This window comes from Pleuronectes platessa, chromosome 12, assembly GCF_947347685.1.
Source record: "Pleuronectes platessa chromosome 12, fPlePla1.1, whole genome shotgun sequence".
Lineage (NCBI taxonomy): Eukaryota > Metazoa > Chordata > Actinopteri > Pleuronectiformes > Pleuronectidae > Pleuronectes > Pleuronectes platessa.
In genome coordinates, this window is record NC_070637.1 from 19,837,166 (window position 1) to 19,859,717 (window position 22,552).

General features: G+C 41.8%; 1 protein-coding gene across 1 annotated transcript in view; it reads right to left on the reverse strand.

Annotated features, from left to right (window-relative positions):
- Positions 1 to 22,552, reverse strand: part of ryr2b (ryanodine receptor 2b (cardiac)) — a 64,369-nt gene that overhangs the window by 12,822 nt on the left and 28,995 nt on the right. The window contains 44 exon segments of the mRNA XM_053436801.1: positions 1,213 to 1,277; positions 1,596 to 1,752; positions 2,714 to 2,848; positions 3,056 to 3,202; positions 3,564 to 3,624; positions 4,345 to 4,481; positions 6,049 to 6,091; positions 6,294 to 6,424; positions 6,568 to 6,780; positions 7,028 to 7,114; positions 7,275 to 7,419; positions 7,595 to 7,659; positions 7,839 to 9,130; positions 9,215 to 9,296; positions 9,417 to 9,521; positions 9,646 to 9,774; positions 10,239 to 10,327; positions 10,580 to 10,660; positions 10,971 to 11,044; positions 11,237 to 11,313; positions 11,776 to 11,855; positions 12,035 to 12,134; positions 12,328 to 12,381; positions 12,938 to 12,989; positions 13,881 to 13,974; positions 14,104 to 14,113; positions 14,512 to 14,608; positions 15,343 to 15,455; positions 15,574 to 15,702; positions 16,622 to 16,678; positions 16,824 to 17,018; positions 17,077 to 17,163; positions 17,275 to 17,362; positions 17,757 to 17,994; positions 18,087 to 18,407; positions 18,490 to 18,620; positions 18,828 to 18,909; positions 19,342 to 19,589; positions 19,959 to 20,019; positions 20,184 to 20,233; positions 20,432 to 20,553; positions 21,455 to 21,519; positions 21,862 to 21,977; positions 22,303 to 22,426. Of these exon segments, the coding sequence (XP_053292776.1) occupies positions 1,213 to 1,277; positions 1,596 to 1,752; positions 2,714 to 2,848; positions 3,056 to 3,202; positions 3,564 to 3,624; positions 4,345 to 4,481; positions 6,049 to 6,091; positions 6,294 to 6,424; positions 6,568 to 6,780; positions 7,028 to 7,114; positions 7,275 to 7,419; positions 7,595 to 7,659; positions 7,839 to 9,130; positions 9,215 to 9,296; positions 9,417 to 9,521; positions 9,646 to 9,774; positions 10,239 to 10,327; positions 10,580 to 10,660; positions 10,971 to 11,044; positions 11,237 to 11,313; positions 11,776 to 11,855; positions 12,035 to 12,134; positions 12,328 to 12,381; positions 12,938 to 12,989; positions 13,881 to 13,974; positions 14,104 to 14,113; positions 14,512 to 14,608; positions 15,343 to 15,455; positions 15,574 to 15,702; positions 16,622 to 16,678; positions 16,824 to 17,018; positions 17,077 to 17,163; positions 17,275 to 17,362; positions 17,757 to 17,994; positions 18,087 to 18,407; positions 18,490 to 18,620; positions 18,828 to 18,909; positions 19,342 to 19,589; positions 19,959 to 20,019; positions 20,184 to 20,233; positions 20,432 to 20,553; positions 21,455 to 21,519; positions 21,862 to 21,977; positions 22,303 to 22,426 (6,029 nt within the window).

Consider the following 22,552-nt stretch of genomic DNA (forward strand, 5'->3'; position numbering starts at 1 on the left):
CCCAAATGTTCCTATTTAGTAGTATCATTTATTTGAAAGAAAAAACGACAAATCACAAAATAGCTAAAAGTAGATATAAGATTGAATGTTAAAAAATGTATCAAGACTAGACTGGTCATGTCAACTAGTATAGAAGTAATGTCACAGCCTAATGTGAAAATGTATTGGTAGTTAGCTAGCAATGCAAGCTAACTACCAATACCAACTACAAAGATTGCACTGCATGTGCTTGCTAACCATCATTAATGAATCCAAATTCAAAACAAGCTCCCCTAAATGTGGTGAATAACACGGTTTTAGGAAAAGTCAATGAGTGAAATACAGATGGGGATCAAACATAGTTCTAGTATTTTATAAGCAAGGTAAAAATTACCTCAACAATTATAGTGTAAGCTGCTAGCTAGCAAGTTGCAGTTAGCTAGTTAGGAAGAGTGCACTGCTTACTAACTAACGTTGATAAACCCAGGTTTACCACACAGTTAAAACACAGCTACTTACATTTTGAGGATAAACTTGCATAAGAAGTTTCACTGTAGATGTCAAGGCTTTCGTGTTGGCTGGAAATGCATGTATTTGACCCTTCTATTGAGATTGCGAGTAATGTTTCTCGGTTATTATTCCCGAAGTCCACCAATCCGAAACTATACTTTTAAAGTCCATATCACCAGGTTTCCTGCATCGAATTCCAACATCAAATATACCAGATAGGATGCCAAGAGCATGTTCTACAACATGGGATCATCCATTTCTATCTACAGTGAAAAGCTGTTCACATGTAAAGGGTTTTTATAAATTCATCTTAATTCTGTGCTCAATAGTTTAACTATATTACTATTTTACACATCGATAACATTTTCCAGGACAACTGTTTCAATTTCAATGTGAGTGTTAACTTTTGCTCAGTTTCCATGACTTTTCCAAACCTGGAAAATGAACAAATAAATTCCATGTTTTCCATGGTTTCCAGGTACCGTGGGAACCCTGTAAAACATTGGTTCCACCTGTCTGTCGTTATGTCTGTGGTTGCTGAGCTTACTGACCTCAAATGAACCTGCTGCCGAATCATCACAGCAGCATTGGTCTAGAGAGGCTCATCAGATAGTAACAGGATGTATAACCTTCAATAGATTCTGTATCTAGGTTTTGAAACAATACAAAAATCCCGGGTACCAGAGAGTCTGTGTGTGTGAGTTGAATTTAGTTAAATCTTACCTCCATATCCTCTTTCACCTGTTCCTGCTGGTCACGAAGCTCCCCGAAGGCATCAATTATCAAGCCTGAGAAAAAAGGGACACAATGGTATCTGTCTGTATCTGTTTGAGCTCTGCTATGCGTGTTTGAGTGTGTGTGTGTGTGTGTGTGTGTGTGTGTGTGTCTCTCTGTGTGTGTGTGCATGGTAGCGCCAGCATGTGAACAAGAGGAATCAGAGAAACCAGATGAAACAAAAAGACACTTTATTTTTTCAACTTCTCATTAAAAATGTATCAAGTGTATTCCAGTCAAAAAAGTGAGATTAAAACATATCGATGTGTCTCGATGAAAGTTTGTTTAATAGTTTTCTTCCTTGTAAAACAAACACATCGTGTGGGACGCACCTTGGATGATGGCCAGGAGGATGATGATGACGAAGAAGAAGAACGTGATGTCAAAGATGATGCGCTCGACCTCAAACTCGTCTCCGGCCGGGTCCTCGATCTCGTCGCCGATGCCTCCACCCGCACGCACCCCCACATACATGTGAAACATGTAGCACTGGAAGAAGATGTTGTCTTTTATTGTCTCGTATATCGAAGAGGGACAAAAGTGTTGCTTCTCTAAGTGTCAAGGAAAAAGCTGCAGTTGAAATACTAAAGAATTTCGCATTTGAATTGAATTAAAGCTTTAAAAGAAGATGAGAATATATTATAAACATTTTTACACCTGTCTCATGGTTGACCACTTTTGGGTTTTGGTTTTGTACGTATGAGACTTGAAGGATTACCAGATCGTCTAGCAGTGACTGAGCTGTGCTTTCAAGTGTCAAGGATGATGGAGCAAACTCGAACAAAGACAGAGTCAAAACTAAATTCCAACCTTTTGAAGACCATTTACAGTTTGATCGTTGCACTTCTTTTGTAAAAGTTCAAAAGGAGACGAAACAGCAGCGAGTGAGATGTTTTCTGATGGATTCATTTTTAATCTTGTTGCAATCCACTGGTCTGAAAAGGGTTCTTGTGATGGTGCTAAAGGAACTGAAAATGACTGTCGCTAAAGTGCCTCTGAAAGTGCGACTGGGGATTTGATGTAATATCCACTGCCTCGTTTGATAGCAGGGTTCTATTCAGATGCTTTCGCTGTCTGTTTGCCTGCTTACATGAGTGACAGTAGAGTCCACATTAGAATAGGGCAGGTGAAGGGGGGGTGTTAACGCTGCGAATAGAGAAACAAAGAGCTGAGAGGATTGAGGGGCTGCGTTCTGTCCATGTGTCGATCACTTTATGGAAAAACAGCGGGAGGACTAAGACAAGAGGCTGTTCTCACTTCAACAATGGGGGATCACTGTCAGACTCCTGCTCTACCACTCTGAATCCTTGCAGGTAGAAAATGAGGTGTGTGGCTGTGTTGGTATAAGATAAACAGAGAGAGACAGAGAAGCGGGTGGATGGATGTGGATCGACATGAGGCTTCATGTGTGTACAAGTGTGTGCGAGTCTTGATGTGCACTGGAACTCACAGTGAGCATGTCATTGCACTTCATGTCCCGGGCGTCCTTGTCCTCGCTTTTGTCGTAAAATTTCCTGAAGAAGTTAAAGGCCACGACGGTGTAGAGATAGACCACGACTGCCAACAGGCCGACAGTCAGGACCAACTGACACACAGACACACACACACATAAACACACACAAAATTACAGACAGAACAGACAGAGGCAGATGGTCTCTAATAAAAGCCCCAATATAACCCTTCAGCCCGAAAGTAAACATCACATGCATGAGACCTATGAACACACATCGAGACAGATGGGAAGACAAAATTGAAGACACACTGCCAAACACACACACACACACACACGCACCTGTTTGCCATTGTGTGTGACGGAGGAGAGGATGGTACGGAGAGTCTTAAAGCCCATGGCGATGTCCAAAAGGTGGGCGGCGAAGAAGAAGTTGTTATAATGACCCAGGACCGACATAGCCATGTACCAAGCCAAGTACAAGAAGGACTGTGAACAAACACACACACACACACACATACACACAGACAAACACACAAGCACATAAACACAGTAAAACAAGCAATTTAGATTACCTAAACTGAAAGAGAGACAAATGTGTATTTAAGATAAGGCCGAATCACAGGATATTACCACTGTCACTCCTGCAGCATGTGTGATTGTATTAGACAATGTGGTATTAGCTCAGAAGAACACCGGATTAAACCAATTATAAATAAGGCATAAAACATCACATGTGCATATCACATTATCTGCCAGCATGAACGGCCCGGATGTGACGGCCCGGATGAGCGCACAGAACAAACAAAACACACAAAAGCTTGACAATATTAGACAAAAGTGAACTTACGTGATCGGTGAACATAACTCCCAGTTTCCACACCTGGTACTTCACGTCAATGGAGTTAAATCTGAAGTAAACAGAACCATCAGGGACACATGATGGTTAAAAGCATCAGGTCAAAATGTCCACGGCTTGAATCAGTGCCCCGACGCTACAGTGTCTTTTCTAAAGGAGTACATCTGTTACGTGGCTTCAGAATACCCTGTTCTTCCTCAAGTACAACATGATGTTCCAGGACTTTCTTCTGTCACCGCTCTTAGGAAACACACACACACACATCTTCCCAAAGGTAACATAAGTGCAATGGCTGTTAATAGTGGCAAAGGCCATCAACAACCAACCGTCTGAAATCGTACTTCAAGGTGTTACTAACAAGAGCTGGTGTTAATGTTCATCATCATCATCATCATCATCATCATCATCATCAGGAGTCACATTCACCTCTACAGTAGAAATGCATTAGAGCGAGAACTGGACGGATCGATTTCCTTATTCCACATTTTTCTTTTGATATCGATATCAGGTGGCTTGTATGTAAATCCACTGGGAGCTTCCTCAGGAGAAGAACGCCACATGGCTGTCATCACGACAAGCTGCTTAAAGAGCAGCCAAATTCTCAGCTGCCATCTGCACGGGCTGTCTAAGTCGAGGATCATCTCTTATTCATAACACAATTGCTTGAACAATTATTTGAAGATCTCAAGTTTAGATGCAGTGTAGTATAAACATAAACAAAGGGGGAAAAATACTTAAATTTCATCCGCAGAGGTGTAAGGAGTCTACTCACACAGCTCTCCAGGCAGAATCCCTCCTCAGCCACTTCCTCTCTTTCCTCTCACAGCTGAAGTCCAAAGCGGCTTGGTCCAGGCCGAGGAGTTCGCTGATCTTCTCGTGGCCGTAAAACTCACCATACTTGTCCATCACCTGACAGGGCGAGAAGACGGGTTTATATGGCGCCTGAAACAACGGCTTCCTAAGTTGTCTTTTTATTTAAATAAAGAATGACAAGCTGACTCTTTCTGCAGTCTGTGCCATAGCATCTGTACAGCTTGGCTCTGCTGACAGGAGGATGGTGCTGCTTGCAATGCATGATTTCTAAGGGTCAAAGTGGTTTTGGCCCCAAAGATGCAAGCAGATATGTGTAAAGGACTGATATGAACACATAAATGAAAAGAACGCGGTAAATATATAATTAGTATTGATTTATGTGTGTGAATATGTAAATTGAGCCATGGCTATTATATGTTTATGTAATTACATCATAAGACGGATGCAGATATTCTCCTGATTGTGCTGTGAGACCTCAGTCATTCGATTTATTAATATAAAGCAAGAGCCAACAAAAGTCTAATTTTATTGCAGAGCCCATTTTGTAATTACAAACATAAGCACTGCAGCATATGGAAAGCAATATCCATAGCCTCCAAACGCAAAATTGGATTAGCAGAAACACTTGAAGGCATTATACCATTTATTTCAGTGCAGGACCTTAAAATGATGCAATACAGAGTTTTAAATGCAATGTGGCAGCGCTATAGACGTGCTTTATATAGGACGAGTCCCCCCCCACCCCTCTGGCAAAAAAGAAGAAGAAGCGGACGTGTATTAAAATGCAAAGTCAGTGTCGGCTGCTAGATGCTGGCTTCGAAAAATCTCTAACTACATGGAGGTGAATTGAAAAGTGTGTCAACTTGGCTCAATGACGATGAACAATGTCAATATATTTATTTCTTCGGGCAATGAGGGACTTTCTTCTAATGTGGGTGCTTGTTTATATAGATGGGCGACGTGACAGCCTCCAAAAAGTGAGGCCAAAATGCATCAATCATCCCCTGGTGGCAGGTTGCAGTATTAGGTCATAAATCCCACCTCCTCCCTGTTAGTAGATGGGACACGGACCGAACTAAAGTCGAAACATGGATCAAACAAACGGTTGTCAAAGATGGTTTAATCTTTTTTTGTCCACTATCAGTCAAGTCTGGAACAATATCCAACAAAATTTAATAAAAGTGCTCTTTTTTTTAAACAATATAATTCAAAAGCAGTGACATTCTGCTCTCAAATCTGTATTTGGTTTTTAAGAAGCAACGGCAATGTGCCGACTTCAGGATTTTTAATGAACTTGTTCTCCTACACTTTTAATGACATTTATTTGAGAATCCGCCAAGTCAATTAAAATGTTCTTGCAAAAAACAAAACATGGAGAAGTTTCTTAAAAACAAAGACTAATTTAATCTGCCTTTCATGATACCAGAGTCAATCTGAACGAGGAAGCTGAAACTGTTGCTCTGTCTCTCGAGACAATAAAATCATTTTGTCACCTGATGAGGGAATAATTACCCCTGCCATTAAATGCTTCATTAAAGCTCAGTTAGCTCCTTAATGTAATGTCAGCTGGTGATATATGCACACAATTCGATACAGTACATGCATAAGCACATCTAGGATTGCATGTTTATTGTTGCTGTGTGCAAAGCCTTTAAGATCTTACCTTTCTTTTAACAAATTTATCCCAGTAATTACTTGGAAATGATCTGAAAAGATAGAAAATATAGTATCAAAAACATTAATAAAAAAATTTAATTGATTAAAATTTTATTGACAGCTGCACCATCACTGCGAGTCATTCATCCAATGTGTAATATGATAATTAAAAAGGTGCCGGGAACTTTAAGATAGAAATATGTTTTCATTTGAGTGACATTTGTGCAGTGGATCATGTGACTGTGAACATACGGCGTGTTAATGACCAGTCGGTCCCACTGCCCTTTGATGTCCTCCTCGGGGGGCTGCTCTGTCACATACAGTCCATCAAACTCCAGCCTTCGCGCCACTTCCTTCTCACGTTTGAAGATTACCAATGGAACCTGTCGTTTAAAATCCCCGGATTAATCACGTCTCTTTTATTATACACAACAAAAGCTAAATCAGAATGATATAAATCAATATCACTTAATATAATGAAAAGAAATAACTAATCTGAAAAAAGTTTGTGCTGGAGCCGACATACCTTGAGGCAGTAATAACCGATAATGCAACAGAAGGAAATGATTGTGTGAAGGACAGCGAGGAAGCAGCGGGATGGCTCCATGTATCCACTGCTCTCCTCCAGCACAAAATAAACTCTCCCCTCATTATTGTCTTCGGCAGCAACGTCCACGTCTTCGCTGTGGACAAATGTGACTGCTCCTTCCTCTTCTGGTGGTGCAGGCAAGGACGCTACCTGAGAAGACAGTAGAGGGATTTCACCAAGGACAAATATTTATCTACTTTTCAGATGGTCAAAATATTGTTTCCTAAAAAAGGCCTACAAGAGTCAAAAGTAATCATTCACTTATTTTGATTTGTCCAAAACATTCACAGACCCTAAAGAAGTGTGAACCCCTCGGTACATTCAACTACATGATGTCCTTGAATACTACATAAGACAACACATATCAAGCTTAGAATTTCTCTCGCAAGAGCATCACCTTGTAGAAGAGGAGGATGAAGTTGATGGCAAAGGCCACAAAGAGAGCCAGTAAACGCATGTTATAGAAATTCCTCGCAAAGTAGTTCTGGGGGAGGAAAAAAAGGAAAGGATTCAAGTGGTCATGTTACTTCATATGTTTGTGTCTGTGCATAAAGGATAAAGGGCATGTAAGAGTGTATCTGTCTCTGGGTTTGTATGTCAGTGCAAAAGAGCACAAGCATGTGTGAGTGTATTTGTATTATCACCAGCAGGCTCTTGTTACAAGTGTTCATCATCTCCCAAAAGGCTGAATGTTGCCTCTCTGGTTCCTCGCAGCTATTAGAGCATCTCTTGTCCCTCCATCCCGACTCCACTCTCTCCTTCTCAGTTGTCTTCTCAGATTCCGTCTCCCTGCAGAGAGCCCAAACACATGTTGAAGGGAAGATGAAGTCAGACTTTATTGCTCAATAGAAGAATAAGAAAAAGTTAAATTGACATATAGGTTTTATGCCCTTCATGTGCTATCATCAATACCAAGTGTTAATTAAAAAATGCCTCTCTTTGAACAGGGAAGCCAGAGACTCACTTCTCTAATTCAGGCTTTTTCTCATCTTCTGCGTTTTCCTCTGTGGCAGCGTGGGCCTGAAACTGCTGTCAATAAAATCATTATGAGAAATGAAAAACTAATAGCAATCAGTTCACTATCAAAGCAATACAATTAGGAAAATGAGGCTGAACAACACAAAACATGAGATATAAAACCCACTGAGCACCATAGATGGTCATTAGGGTAGAATCTCATGTTATACAAGATACAAATGAATCCCCACCGTCCTCTGATGCTTCTCAGAGGAATCAGCCGTTGCTCTGGAGGTTGCGTTGAACAGGTCTGTCAGACTGGCAGTGAGATCCTGGTTCATGAGTCTGTATTGACTTCCCTCCCTCTTCACTTTGAGGCCGAAAATGTCTGACATTACATCCACCTCCCTGGAGGAGGTCGCAGCTGCCCCCTGCCCGATCTCCCTCAGCTCTCTCTGAGACGGGATGCAGGCAGAGGAGAACTTCCTCTGTCGATTCACTGCACTCTGCGCCTCCATGACCTCATCAAGAGTCGGCTCAAGGATACCAGCAAACAAATCAGATACCCTCATCCGTTTGGCTCCCTCAATGAGCCCACCGCTGACGAAGGCTATGTACAGCATGTATGTGATGCAGCGAAAAACAACACAAATGCATCGGACCTGAGACATGAAAAGGAATCTCAGGAAGTGAACAGCTGACATGACGATATCCTTCAGAGTCATCTTCATCAGTGTCTTCAGGGTTTGAAAAGAAAGAAGACATGTCAGCAGGAGCCACCAGCGATATATGAAAAATGCTCCTCTTTTATCTGAGTCTTCTTCTTCATTCCTGCTCTTTTCGTCTTCCTCTTTCCCAGCATGCCTCTCTCCAACGTCAGAGCCAGATATCTGGGCGGCGAGCTGCATCTCAAAGATGGTGTCCTCACAGAAATTGACAAACATCTCCATTTTCTCCTTTTCTCCCCTTAAGTTGATCACATCAAAAATGAACTGCCTCTTGGACTCTTTGACCTGTGGCTTCTCCCACTGGGTGCGGCTGGACTCACTGATCTCAAAGTAGACACGTTCAATCCGCTTTCCGCCGCCAAGGATCTCAATTCGTCCTAGATAAGGCTGAAAGTACGTCAACACGCACTTGGCCAGTTCCAAAAATGTCCTCAATCGTGAATCGTTGGGCATGTGCTCGGACAAATTGGTGAGGAGAACAGCGATGCTGAAGCCGATGTCTTTGGCCGGCTCGTGGAAGCGATCCACAAAGGCCTCGTAATCCACAATCTCACATTTCTCCGTGTCCGTGCAGGAGAGGAGAAAATTTGTCTCAGTTTGGGAGAAACGTCTGCAATTTTCCATGGCTTTCTGAAATTCCTTCCTGGATATGCAGCCCTTATGCTCGGGGTCGTACTCTCTGAAGGCTTCTGAAGAGGTGAAGTCTTTGAGTTTGAGGAACATGTCAAAAAACCGGAGGATCATCTCCACATTGCCTGATGACTCCACCAACATGTCCACCATCTGCTTTCCAATAGTTCCATTGACAACATTACCTGCAGGGAAGAGACATTTTATACCGGATCAAATAAAAAACATTTAACACAAAGTATAAAAAGTTTGGTATTTGGAAATCTTACCTTCTAACATGGACAGCAGAAACACAACCATATCCTTGTGTAAATCCATCAGTTCCTTCAGAAGCTCTATTTGCCTTGAATCCTGTGAGTAATAAAACACTTTTGACATTGGCTAATTTTAATATCTTTTCACTCTAACTTTATAATGGAGAATATTGATGAATCTCAGAGTGGACTATGCAGAATGGATGTGAGTCGATACCTGTGAGAGCTTCATCTGCATGTGGGCAAAGACGTGGAGGAATCCCACCACAGCGTCCCACAGACGACTGTGAGCCAGACTCTGCTGGTTCCCAGTACACGGGCCCTGGATCAAAACATTGATATTTTTTTGAGCTGCTTCATTAAAAAAACTCTCAGCTCGTAGAAAGACACTACATAAATATGTATTCAATAGAGCCAGAAGGCAGATGTGATAAAAACTGACTGACCTGGATGTACTCTGTGAGCGTGTTGAACACCTGCTTGGACACTTCGATGGCTTTGGAGAAGTTGTGTTGGCCGTGTGTGTCAATCACAGGTTTCCCTGAGTAGTACCAGTAGAAATCACTGATCGATTCCTAGTGTGGCAAAGGAAAACGTTTATTTGTGGCTCATTATCACAATATTTGTATCCTTAAAAATAAGATGACGGACGACTATGAAGAATATAAAAAGATTATGCTGATCATAACATTATTACTTCCGCTAATGAGGTTTTCATTTCTGCTGTGTAATCCTGTTAGCAGAAAGACTATTGGACCGATTTATTGTAACTTAGTGGAAAAGTGGGGAATGGGCCAGTGAAGAACCCATTATGAAGAGAATTGGATATAGGGGATCGGATCAACTATTTAACTTCTAGTAATGAATTTAAAATTAGAAGGTATTTTATCCCACAATCACACAGTACCTAAGTAAAAGCTTACAGGGATGATCATACCACTATAAATATCTCTGGACAATAACTGGAGCAGCTATTAAAAAACTCTTGTCGGTTTGTTAGTCCAGCGTCTCAAAAGGAAACCTGTCTGTGCAGGCTTACCTGTACTCTGAGTAAATAGTCCACAGTGGATATGATGATGTTGACCGTGGTGTTGTTGCCTGATTGAGTTCTCAAGTAATTTTGGAAATCTATCAAGTGAAGAAATGAAGAAAGATGCTGACAATGTGATCAGACAATAGAGGAAAGCCAGTGTGTTGCACAGGAACACAAAGCAGTGCTCAGCTCTTATTACCATCTTTTAAAAGTGCACTCGAGGTGAAAAACCAAATTCTTCCCTTCAATTATCTGTTACATCATCGTCCTTTTATTCCACAGAGATTCGTTTAATTCACATGAACCTTGTGACAATGGGCAAACGGAAACCATGTGGGGCAAATCACCTGAGTTGTGTCCTTCACAGAGCAGCTGTAGAAACCGGAACAGGTCACAGGTCAGCTCTTTGTCAGGCATTACCTTCTCCCCTGGGAAAAAAAGATTTGCATGAAGGGCCAAGATATAAAAGGATAACGTGCAAGGAATGGAACAATGCTGTATGAAAAAGGTAAGACAAGACTGAATGAAAGATGGAGGGAAACTGGGTCACGATGGAGTGAAGGGAGACAGCTGTTGATAATATTCAACACGGTGAAAGACCGAGGAAAGAATAGGAATTTAGAGTGGGAATTTAGAGAAGGTTCAAGGCCACGGATCTCACAGCTGGCTCTTCTCCTATGACATGGCTTCACAGAAATGGATTTTCATTTTATTTAAATTTCCATATGAATACAGTACCTGAGCTCTCGTCCATGGCCATGCCTAATCCTTCTGCTTTGTTCTGCCTCTCAAAGGCATTTAGATCCAGAACACTGGATGGTGGAGAACGAACACACACACACACACACACACACACACACACACACACACACACACACACACAGAGAAAGGATAAGTAACGCTTGTGAATTTTTACAACTTTGATCAATCAGTATCTGTAACCTGTCAGTCTTCGATGACATGTGACAGACCTTGTCAGAGGGTTTTCTCCTACGTTCACTCACCTACACGACCTCATGAGTCCGGCCGTGCTCTGAAAGAAGCCGACGTCTCGCTTCTCTCGGAGATAATCCAGCATTTTCTGTCAAACAAAGGCATCAAAGAAAAAGGTCTGACAAATGGGGAGAGATCTCACCTGAAGGTAAGATTAGGTTGGAGATTATTCTTTTTCATTACTGCAAGAAGCTTTGCTGCAGTGTCTGTGTGTCACGGCACCGTGTTTATAGTAAGATGCAGAAGTGATTAGTCCTTAATGAGGAAGAATTCAAAATGCTGAGGAAAGGGACCTTTATTTAGTCAAACACATAATTGCAGTAAAAAGACAATGATCATTTCATATTCATTTAAAAATAAACATGATTATAACACAAAGAGACATTTTCTCCTACATGGCAGTCTAATCAAGCTTCTGGAATTACCTTATTTTTTAGTGTCATCTCATCTAATTGTACCTTTTCTTTAATCTTATCTATGTCCATTCTAATCATCTTGAGGGATTTCTCTATTAGTACAGTAATAAGGATTAAAAACTGCAGTATTGTACCTGTTGAACTGTGGCGTTCCCTCCGTTGAGAACAGCAATACCCAGCTTCAGAGTCGGGGCAATGGTGGAGCCCATGGCCCCTGATGGGATGCGGAAAAAATACTCACAATGACTCAAAAGAAAAATACTCAGATCACGGGGCCTACTTGTAGGACAGGGGTTCATTAAAAGAGACGGAAACTTGAACTAATACAGAAATTCCTCTCACCCCAAACTACAGATTAGACTCAATATGAGTAATCTACACCCTCATCTCTACCTTTGCTGGCACTGATCGTTTGGAGAACCATCTCTGAAGCTCCACGAAGATGCAGCCTGGCCTGCTGGTACAGCAGCTGTTGTTTCTCCATCTCCTTCTCCTGAGAAGCCATAGAATGGTCAGTTCGTCTGTATCAGTGTTTTCACCCTGCTACGAATATACTTTTAATAAACTGACTGAATAAATGTTCAAACGTTTTAATTTTTTATTATCACACTGCAGAGAAAATAATACGATGAAAACATTGCGCCACATCAAACAGGTATTTTATCAGTGAGAGCCCATTCACTCACTTCAAAGCTTTCCAGCTCCTGGTTTCCACTGTCATCATCCTCTCTGTGGCAGCTCTGCAGCCGACGCACAAAGCAAGGTTGAGATGAAGAAAGACGAAAGAAAATACAATAAATCAATATAGAAAAAGATGTAACATTTAAAAATTCACGGGCTCCAATGTTTACTTGCACTTTAGGTGATGTACTGCATGTGGTTACTTTACTGGTAACTGACCTTTGACCCAGTACAAGCAACCTTTGTAGTAACGACTGTAAAATTGATCTTTTAAATTATGAATCTTGTTAGTTTTCTCTCCAGTGTTAATCTATCCTCGTGAACCAGGAGAGTTTAAGAGGGAGTTAAGAGAAGTGCGCTACCATAAGCTATAGCTATTATTCACAGCATACAAATATGCCAAAATAATATGAATCTATCACCTACGATCCACAAACGGCCACAGGGTTTTAATATGCTAATGCGTTTGTTCCATTTGTATTAAATCTAATACAACCACACATTTCTCAGACAGTCAAACCAATCAAATAATAGTATCATATAGATTATTTAGTGCAGGACTTGAAAATAACAGCATTTATAGACTCATTTAGATCATTCTCCGTGTTCCATTACCTTGGCCATAATAGCAGCATAGGACATGTAAAGACTGTCATTTCCAAGCTTACTGTGGACAGAGAAGACAATTGACATAATAGCAGGACAGATGCATGCAGGATTCTAGAAATGGCTAGTCAGTGAAAGGGTCCCAGCAAATGTGCAGCTGATCATCTATCATTCACGGCACGGGGCTTTAAACATCGTCCTCTTGATTGTATAACTGAAAGTACAACCGTCTCGAAGCAGGGTGTCTGTCCTCCATGTGAACAGTTTACCCGGTGGCCTTGAACATTTTTATCGATCGCCACCAGTTCACCTGGAATGTGGCTGATGTGATTACATCTGAGGTGGGAGTGCTCACCCACCGCTAATGTCCTTAGAGTGACTTGGAGCAGTTCATTTAATGTCGCGGCCTCAGATATATGAGCATATCTGGTGTGAATGAGTGGAATGTGTGGGACTCTGAAGGGATCAAATTGAAATGTCACAGCGACAGCTCGAGGGGACGTCTGGATCTAAACATGCATAAAAAAAAGAACAGTGCAGGGATACTAGAAGAATATTCAGCTACATGTTTGTTCGACAAGCAGCATGTGGTGAAAACAAAACGCCAATGAAGATTTCTTAATGTGCAGTTTAAATTAATAACCTGAATACAAAAATAACACAATTAGAAAAACTAAACTGTTAATGCTCTATTTTAAAGTAAGTAAGAGAAAATCCACATGAATAGAACCTGTAAACATTTCTGCAGGGTGAACTTTGAAAGACACTGAACAAAGCTATCGCTGATTTCAGGCTTTTCAGAAAAACAACGGCCACAGATTCTGGACAAAAAAACTAAATTACCCTTCTGACCAATTTGATATTGATTTTCAGTAATACCAGTACCAGTAATACAAGTAGAATGGGGTTTTTACTGCTTGTGATCTTTTATAATGAACACGCACACACACACCTCCTTTCCATCAGCGCGCTTCGACTGAAGAGTGTAATGAGTTGTAGGAGGGGATCGATTGGTTTGGCACCTTCTTCTACATCCCTTTCTTCTCCTCTGTCGCCCCCACACAACTCCATCACTCCTTCCTTCTGCAGTCCAGAGAGAGAGAGAGAGAGAGAGAGAGAGAGTGAAGCTAATAATGCTTGCTCTTAAATACTGCTACACACTGACCATCCACAACCCCCTGGGTGCTGACTGCTATACTCCAACACAAACACACATTCGAACAGGATCGTGGTTAAGTGCACACAGAGGACAATCACATAGGGAGATTTGAGCCTCAGTACATGACAATACTACTAGTCAATAAAAAATGTATGCAGTATTTTCACACTGAAAACACAAAGAACATAAGTATACCAGAGGATATCACTATATATTTTTAATTAGCTTAGTTGTTATTAGTATATATGCGGCAAAGTAGGTGAGATTTATATTCAACCTTGAGGATAAAGCTGCCAAATCAGGTCAATAAATTAGCTTATCACAGAAAGGCACAGTGAATAAAAGCCTATAAAGATGTTGCTCTTTTGTGTAGACGTTAATGCAGACATGTAATGATGTCAATATGGCCTCCTTTTCCACTCACGGCTAAATCCTCCACCAGCTTCTCCTCAAAGCTGTGGTCTTCAGCGGAAATCCAGGATTTATTGTAGCCTTGGAGGAACAGGTTGACAGCTCTGTGCCTAGAGAGGAGGAGAGGACGAGGAAAGAGTGAGAGACTTCGAGAGATTTATATTGTCCCCCATTCCCATCTGACAAATGCAAATAGAAAACATTGAAAAACAGGCAGCATAGAAGGCAACTATTAAACCACAAGCTCTGATTAGACTCATTATTACTAATTTGTCATGGACTCCTATGCCTGTCCGGGGTAATTATACATCCAGAGTGAGGAAGTTCAGAGTCCTGCGCTACCATAAGCTATAGCTATTATTCACAACATGCAAATATGCCAAAATAATATGAATCTATCACCTAGGATCCACAAACCGCCACAGGGTTTTAATATGCTAATGGGTTCATTCCCATCTGACACAAGTGTGACTGCTACGTAGAGCTGCCGGTTAACGTGCCTGAATAGGTTTGTGGTTCTATTTTGCTTCTGTACAATCTAATTCAGCTTCCTCAGCGTTTATTGTTCAGAAGAGTTTTCTTCAAGGCCAAAGAAAACTAATTTTAGGAAAATGTGATGACATGATGGTTTTCCCTGACTCATATTGACTCATCTATCAGTGGGTCAAAGTAAAGCCCTCACTGACAGGCTCTGTCAAAGACTAGTGGATTACCCTTAATCATAGATGTTCATTCACTTCTGTGACAGGCTCAGTTATTTTTCTCTCACTCTCAGACTATCAGACAGAAAATTGGACTATATTCACTATAGTCTCCATTATGTAAATGCTTGATGTTTCTGTACCTGGGCAGGTTGTAGAGAGGAGCCATCCTCAGGCAGGCGACCACTGCTCGTTTCCTCTGCTTGGATAGGACCTGCTGCCACGCTGGTTTCTTTCCTCTCTGCGGGTGTTCAACCTGAACCCGAAAGCAAAGGGAGAGAGAGATCACAGGGCGATGTACGTAACCTCCACCGACCAAAGAGGCTTTGATTGGTCTTATATTTACCATACATCATTATACATAATAAGCTCACCTGGTCCAGGTAATAAAGGACACGAGCTATTCCCACAATCCTGTCTACATTCCTCTCGGTGCAGGTGACCTCCTCTGACTGGTTCGGGTGTTCAGTCTGAATGGTCTCCTGCTTCAAGCTGCTCAATGCCTGTAAAGGTAACAGTGTTTATTTATATTTTTCTAATATTTCAACCATTCAAATAAATAGAAACTTTTTCAGACAAGCCGTCTGGAAACAAATTATTTCTCTTGTGGCAATAGGTGACAAAAGAGTGTCTGCATTTAGGATAAAAACGTTTAACAGGAAGGAGTTTGTTTGGAAATGGGCAGAGTAACAATCATCATTAGGGGATAATGTCCTCGATCTTGCTTTCCTCATTAATATGTGTTTCTTTGCTTGAACAACGATTAAGACTCACTGTTGACTATTAATTCGTAACAACCAACAAATGATGACAGGAGGGGCTGTCCTAAGATACACAACTTTCTGTTTTAAAAAGTTTGTTTATGCGAATGAGAAGGCAGAATTGAAGTAATTTTCATCCCTGACGTATGAATAAACAGATTTATTAGTGAGTGATGAATAAACAAACACTGCGTGCATATATTGTACAGAGCGGTGAGTAAATCACATCGATGTCTCCGGTGAACAATGAGTCATTGATTTAGATCATTTTAAAAAGCAGCCTTGGATGTTACCGGCTACGTGAGCCTTCTTCAATCTCATTTCCCTCACACTTGTTGCCTTCCACAAATTAAAAGTCACATGCACTCAGGCATGTCAATGAATATTCAGAGTGTCTGCAGAATGTAGAAAATATATGCACTTCGTTTAATATCTGAGCATAGTGCAAACAGGAATTCATATAATGTTATCAGATTGTTCTTGTTGTTTACACTCCGACTAAGGATAGACTGATGTCACTAATATCAGTCAACATATCCTTTAGGAATGTATTTAATTTTGTGCAAAGACATTAAACCTCACAAAATGAGTTAAATTACATCCTCAGCCATATATTGTACAAAAGGTCTATGACACCAAAAGATGATTTTAAGGTTTTTACCTGATTCTGGACAAGTCTGTGGAAAACATGCTCTCGAATCTCATCTTCAGTGTTCTTCTATGGAAAGTCAACAATTGCCCAGCATTAGATATAAAATAAATACCAAAATTATCACAAAAAAAACTCATTGCCATGTGATTCTAAAGTTTTTTTCATCATGGCAACTGCACTAATTCTAGAATTGTCCACATTTCAAACCGACCTGAGAGAAGCCGCTCTTTGCCAAAGCGATGAGGCTCTGGTCGTTTGGAAAACAAACCCTCAGCCCCACGGGGAGCAGTCTCTTCACAGACGCCACAATGAGAGAGGTTTGTGCTGAATACCGATCCCCCTTTCTCTTCATCCTCCTCTTCTCATGGTCGAACTGTGAGTGTTTAAAGGCCATTTAGTGATTTAACTTTTTACACATCAGTGTCTGGTTAACATGTCAGTGTTAATTAATAAATATGTCTGACCTTGGACATTGTGTCGTTATTGACCAAGAAAGCCAAGTTGTTGATTTCGTTTTGGACCACGTAGTTCTGTTCCTCCCATTTGAAATTCTGTTGCAGAAAAGACAGGTGTGGGGGGGGGGGGGGTTACATGATCTGTAGGCTTGAGTATTTATGCCATTTAATAAATAAATAAAAAACACTGTGATGTGTCATCCTCACATGAGATTTGGCCCAGAATATAAAGACCTCTGCCACCATGCTGAACAGCTGCTCCGCCTCAAGGTTTGACTCTTTCAACCAGTTGGCTCTGGGACAACACACAACAGAACACATCACATTACCACCACTGAATTTATTCCTGTTAAGATATTCATTCGGCTGAAACATAACGGATTTAACAACCTCAAAATCCTCCTTTGTATCTACAGAAACTGCTTTTGCTCTGTTTTCAGTACAATTGTTTAATTTCACCTCCAAGATCTCCAAGAGAAATGTGTGCTCAAAAGTTTCTTAAGGTATTAAAAGTCCGGATGATAGTTACTAGAGGGATGAGGTCTAAATAAAATACAATAAAGTAAGTATGTCACCTTCTTTCAGTCATTGGGTCTATAAATACTTTACCCAATACTTCAGATTACTCCTGGAGCCTATGGCCTCAGAAAATAAGCGTGTTTCTCCACAGCTAAGCTCCATGACCTTACCGATTAGAGTCCACAAATGGGATGAGGAGGGGATAGAAGGCATAGAGGTCTCGCACCAGTACAGTGAACTTCTCCTGAATCTGCAACTCTGCTTCAGAGGCACAACAGCCCTCTGCTTTCATCTGCTCCTCCTCCAGCAGCACACACTCCGCCTTCTTCCTCAACTTCTCCATCAGTGGCAGGAAGTGGCTCTTTAGCAGCTCCGTGCGAGCTCTGAATATAATTGGCTGAGAAAATACTGAAGCATATGACAACTGATAAACATGAGGGAAAAGGGGAGAATGAAAAGCATGATTGACACAGAATAAAGATAAGCCAGCAGCACAATACCTGCCAGCTGTTTCATCCAGTCACCCTGGCTCGCGCCCACATGGTTATGGATGATATGGAGGATGTGGCCAAGTAGGGCACTCGCATGATGAGGAGTGACAGAGGTGCAGAGTGGGAAGCCCAGCTCGCCCTCAGGGCCCCAGTGCCACCAGCGAGACATATAGCTACACAGCATGGGCAAGGTGACCTCAGTGACATGGACATAGTGGGCCAGGCGAGCTCCAGCACCAGCACCTGCCAACTCCTCCACCTCCCCGAGAGCCTGCTCCAGAGAAGGCAGGAGGGGACACGTGTCCACCAGCTGATCCGGCAGCCCCAGGTCTAAGAGAAACAGATTTGGAAAATAAATCTTAGCGACCAGGGGGGATGTGGGATGTGGATGTGAGTTGTGTTTATTTATTACCTTCTCTCTCATCAGCACTCAGGGTGTTGTAAATGGAGTAAGGGTTGTTTTGATTGAAGTCTGGCTCCAGGAAACAAACAGGAAAAGCAGCAGTCAGGGCTGCCAGACAAGCACCTGCGGCTGGTCTTTGCCTGAACAGATAAGCATCATTAGTTTGCCACTGACTCATCTCCACATTTTATCAAGCTCTTCAGAGCAGGATGCTAATTATAACATTAGGCTAAATCATTTCTCTCTTTCTCCCAATTTCAGCCTGACAATAACTTGTAATAGACACAATCGTGTCAAATCAATCCATTGGCACAAATCTGCAAATCCCAATTGAATATAGACGGTACCCTTCCATGTAGATGCTGCTACTGATGCCCAGAGAGTAGACGCTGTTGAGGATCCTGTAACAGGACACCTGGACACCACCCACTGGAAAGACAAGAGGACGCTTAACGCTGACATCGTGGTGAAGTTTCGTTCAGTAGGGACAGAGGGGGAGAAAGTTGACAGCACACGATCACAGGGAGATGGACAAGCTGAACAGCTGCTGATTCAGGAAATTGATGGTTACTGTAAAATTGGATTATTAGTGAGTGGGACAATACACTCCAGCTGCTCTGGGGCCACGACTGAGATATTTAATGAGAGCTGATTTCAAAGAGGTAGAAGGTAGGAAGTTGGAGGACGGGCAGCCCTAAGTGATTTCAGCAGCGTGGAAGCCAGATGTTCATGCAGTTCATCAGCTCAGTGGTTGTGTATCTACCAGTATAGATAGATACCACTGTGTGCTTTAGGATGTAAAACTACTATAATTTAAGACTTTCTCCTGTCGCAAAGATCAACAACAAGGTCAGCACTTACCCAGGAGATCCACCCCACAGTTCTGGCTCCCAAGATGCTGGAAGAGAGAGGTGAGGGTGGGCAGAAGAACAGAGGTTGTGTAGCTGAGAACCTTAGCCACTCCTCTAGCTTGTGGACTGCGACTCAGAGGTATAGAGACCAAAGCCGTGGAGAGGTTCTCCACAGTCATCTCCAGATCAGCTGCAGCCGCCTCAAAGAACGAGTGCAGAGATGCTTGGATTGCCCCCGAGGAGGATTTCACCAATGTACTAAAGTGACAGGTTAAGAAAAGTTTAAATTTAGAGACTTGTTTGTTGTCGTGAAAATAACGATGACACTTCTAATGTTAACGGTTTCTTTTGAATGACGGTAAGTGGACTAATCAGCTGCTAATCAATCTTCTAATTCTATCAATCTCTACCGAGCGGAGAGTCTGCTTCTACGCTTCATGCTTCAGAGGCTTTGTCCTCGGGGAATAAAAGTGATATCCACCACAATTAGATAGCATCAGTGTATCAGTGGCTCAATTACACCAGTCATGTCATCCTCAGACATGGTGGAGTGACACTGACTGAGCTGTCAGCAGAGCAAGGACATCGATCCAGGCAGAGTGGGAATGTAGTGCCATCTATAGCTACCTGGCATCCAGAGCCTGGGCCAAAACGTGGAGGCAGCTCGCAACTGGCGAGGCTTCGTTTCCTAAGAAGAAACACACGTGAATTTAAAACTGCAGAATGCAATTATGAAAGATGCATATGGACGAGTGGTGGAAAACGAAAGAGGAAAACTCAGGAAAAAACAAATAAGAGAACAATTATAATAAATTTCCGTCTGCATAAGCTTCATTTCCTCATCGTCCTTACCGAAGAGTGAGATTCTGTGTCTTACGAGGGCTGCAAGCTTGCAGAAGAGGCTGGATGTGACAAGAAGAGACAAGTAAAATAATGACAGAAGAGGAGAGGAAGAGTAATGACAGGGAATTAAAATCAGAGAATAGGCCGAACAGAAAAATCCAACTTCAATAAAACTGTTATTATGCAAAGCATGTCCGAGCAATTGTCACGCACAATATTATATTCAAGAGCATGATAAAAAAACAAAAAACACCTACCATGCAATCATCTCCTTTTCTTTTTTTGAGGCCTGGGTTCTGTTTCCACTTGAGCAGCCTGACATGGACAGGAAATACAGATGGTGGCTTTTCACGTATTCTTCCAAAAGAGGAAGGATGACCTGGTTAATGGAACAATGGCCAATGGTCACTTCATAAATCAACACTTACCTTAAATTAATCTGATGAGCTTCAATATTTACATATAAAAAATAACTTCAAGCTGTTTGTCAACAACACACGGTTTCTGTGCCTGCTTGTGCCAGAGCTTAATTTAGGCTGTGTAATACTCACTGAGACAAATATCCGATTTCTAAAGACTGAACCGTTACATTGAATAGAAAACAGAAAGAAGCCTCATAATTCAGCATGACATTTTTTCAAAGGTAATAAAAAATAGTTCTCAGGAGCAGCTGCAAGGTTAACATGAGTTCATAATGATGGACCATACAAGGAGCTGAGGGGAAGAGAGGTTAAACATTTTGCACTCCATTAGTTCTTCTTATTAAGCACTGTGAATTCACAGACAAACTGATGGAACAGCTGATGGACACACAGACACATGCATGGTTGTGTGACTGTGTGGTTGAATGGTGGTGGTGTGGGGGGGGGGGGGGGGGGGTATAGAGCTCTGAGGCATGGCTGTTCATGGTCTTGTCTGACCGGGTCTGACTCAGGGGTCCCATCAATGAAAAATAAACCCTTTTCATTCGCTGCCTCCTCAGAGGCAGAAGTGTGTGGGAAGCTTTAATCAATGTCCCGATGGCAATTGACACGCCCACATGGATTTCCAAAATGGTTAAATAAATTACACAGCCACAAAGGGTCTTACTTAGAGGGGTTGCCCATGGCAACATCTAATTAGATTATGCAAATGAAATAAAAACATGGCTAAGTAGCAGAAGAAAGAAAATATCATTGGTAAAATGAGGAGGGTGGGGCACTGGGAATCAATGTGAGAGACTCCGAATCAAACAGGCGATTTCGACTGTGTTTGGATGAAATGTTTGATGTGTGTCGAACCTTGGAAAAGAAATGCATTTGTTCCTGATGTGAAACTTTGTCCCCTTTGGTCGTCTGTCCTCTGGCTTGCATCACCTCTGGAAAGAAAAACCATGAAACACTGAGTCCTTTAATATCAAGACTGAAACTACAACTTTGGACAAGCTATCACACAAGTCAGGGTGACATATGTATTTTTGTGATGATTCAAAGCAAAACCTGAGGCACAATTTATGAATGTGGACTCACATGACTGTTGCTTGTTATTCAAGAACTAAAGAGTGAATATTGAAGGCTTAAAACTTTACAGTGTCAGGTCGGCGTTGTATTCATATCTTTGGGATGTATAATGTAAAAGTTAATCAAAGTGTTTTATCTTCTTATATTCTTTGTTCTTTACAATACTTTCATGATCACTATAAAGTTACCCAGCTCCAACATGTGCTCCTGGGCCTCCTCAGTGCGAGACAGGATCTGCTGAAGGAGAATGTAGCTCAGGCAGTTGGCTACGGCTGGAAAATCCATGTCCACCATCTTCCGATCCCTGTGGATGAGAGTGAAACACTGACCTTGACTGCTGTTGACTGAATAATGTTTATATGTATTTTTTCCCCACAGTTTTATAGAAAGTATTTCAAAACAGTGGGAGTGGGAAGACAAAGAGCCAATAGAATTATGTGATTCCCTGGCTGTGGTGCCCTTAAGGTCATGACCTGTACTGGTATTTATTTAAAAAAGGAGACTGGGGTCTGATAGATATCCATGAGTAACACCACTAGGACCTGAGCGGGGAACACCTCACTGCTCCCCACATCATACATAGTGTATCACATCACCTTTCTGCTCTCATAAGCTCATTCTGCACTCACCTCCACACAGTGTAGCCATTGAGTTTAAGGAACTTAAGGACGTCACGGGCTCTTTCTCTGAATTTGGTCTTCTCCTTGGCAGTCAGGGTATCATAGGGTACAAGCATCGAAGGTTTAACTCCTCCTGAGAACAGATATGAGTTGAATGTATTACAACCATGGAGACGAAAGGAGAGGAGAGGAGGGAGGGGTACGAAAGGAAAGGAAAGGAAAGGAAAGGAAAGGAGAGGAGAGGAGAGGAGAGGAGAGG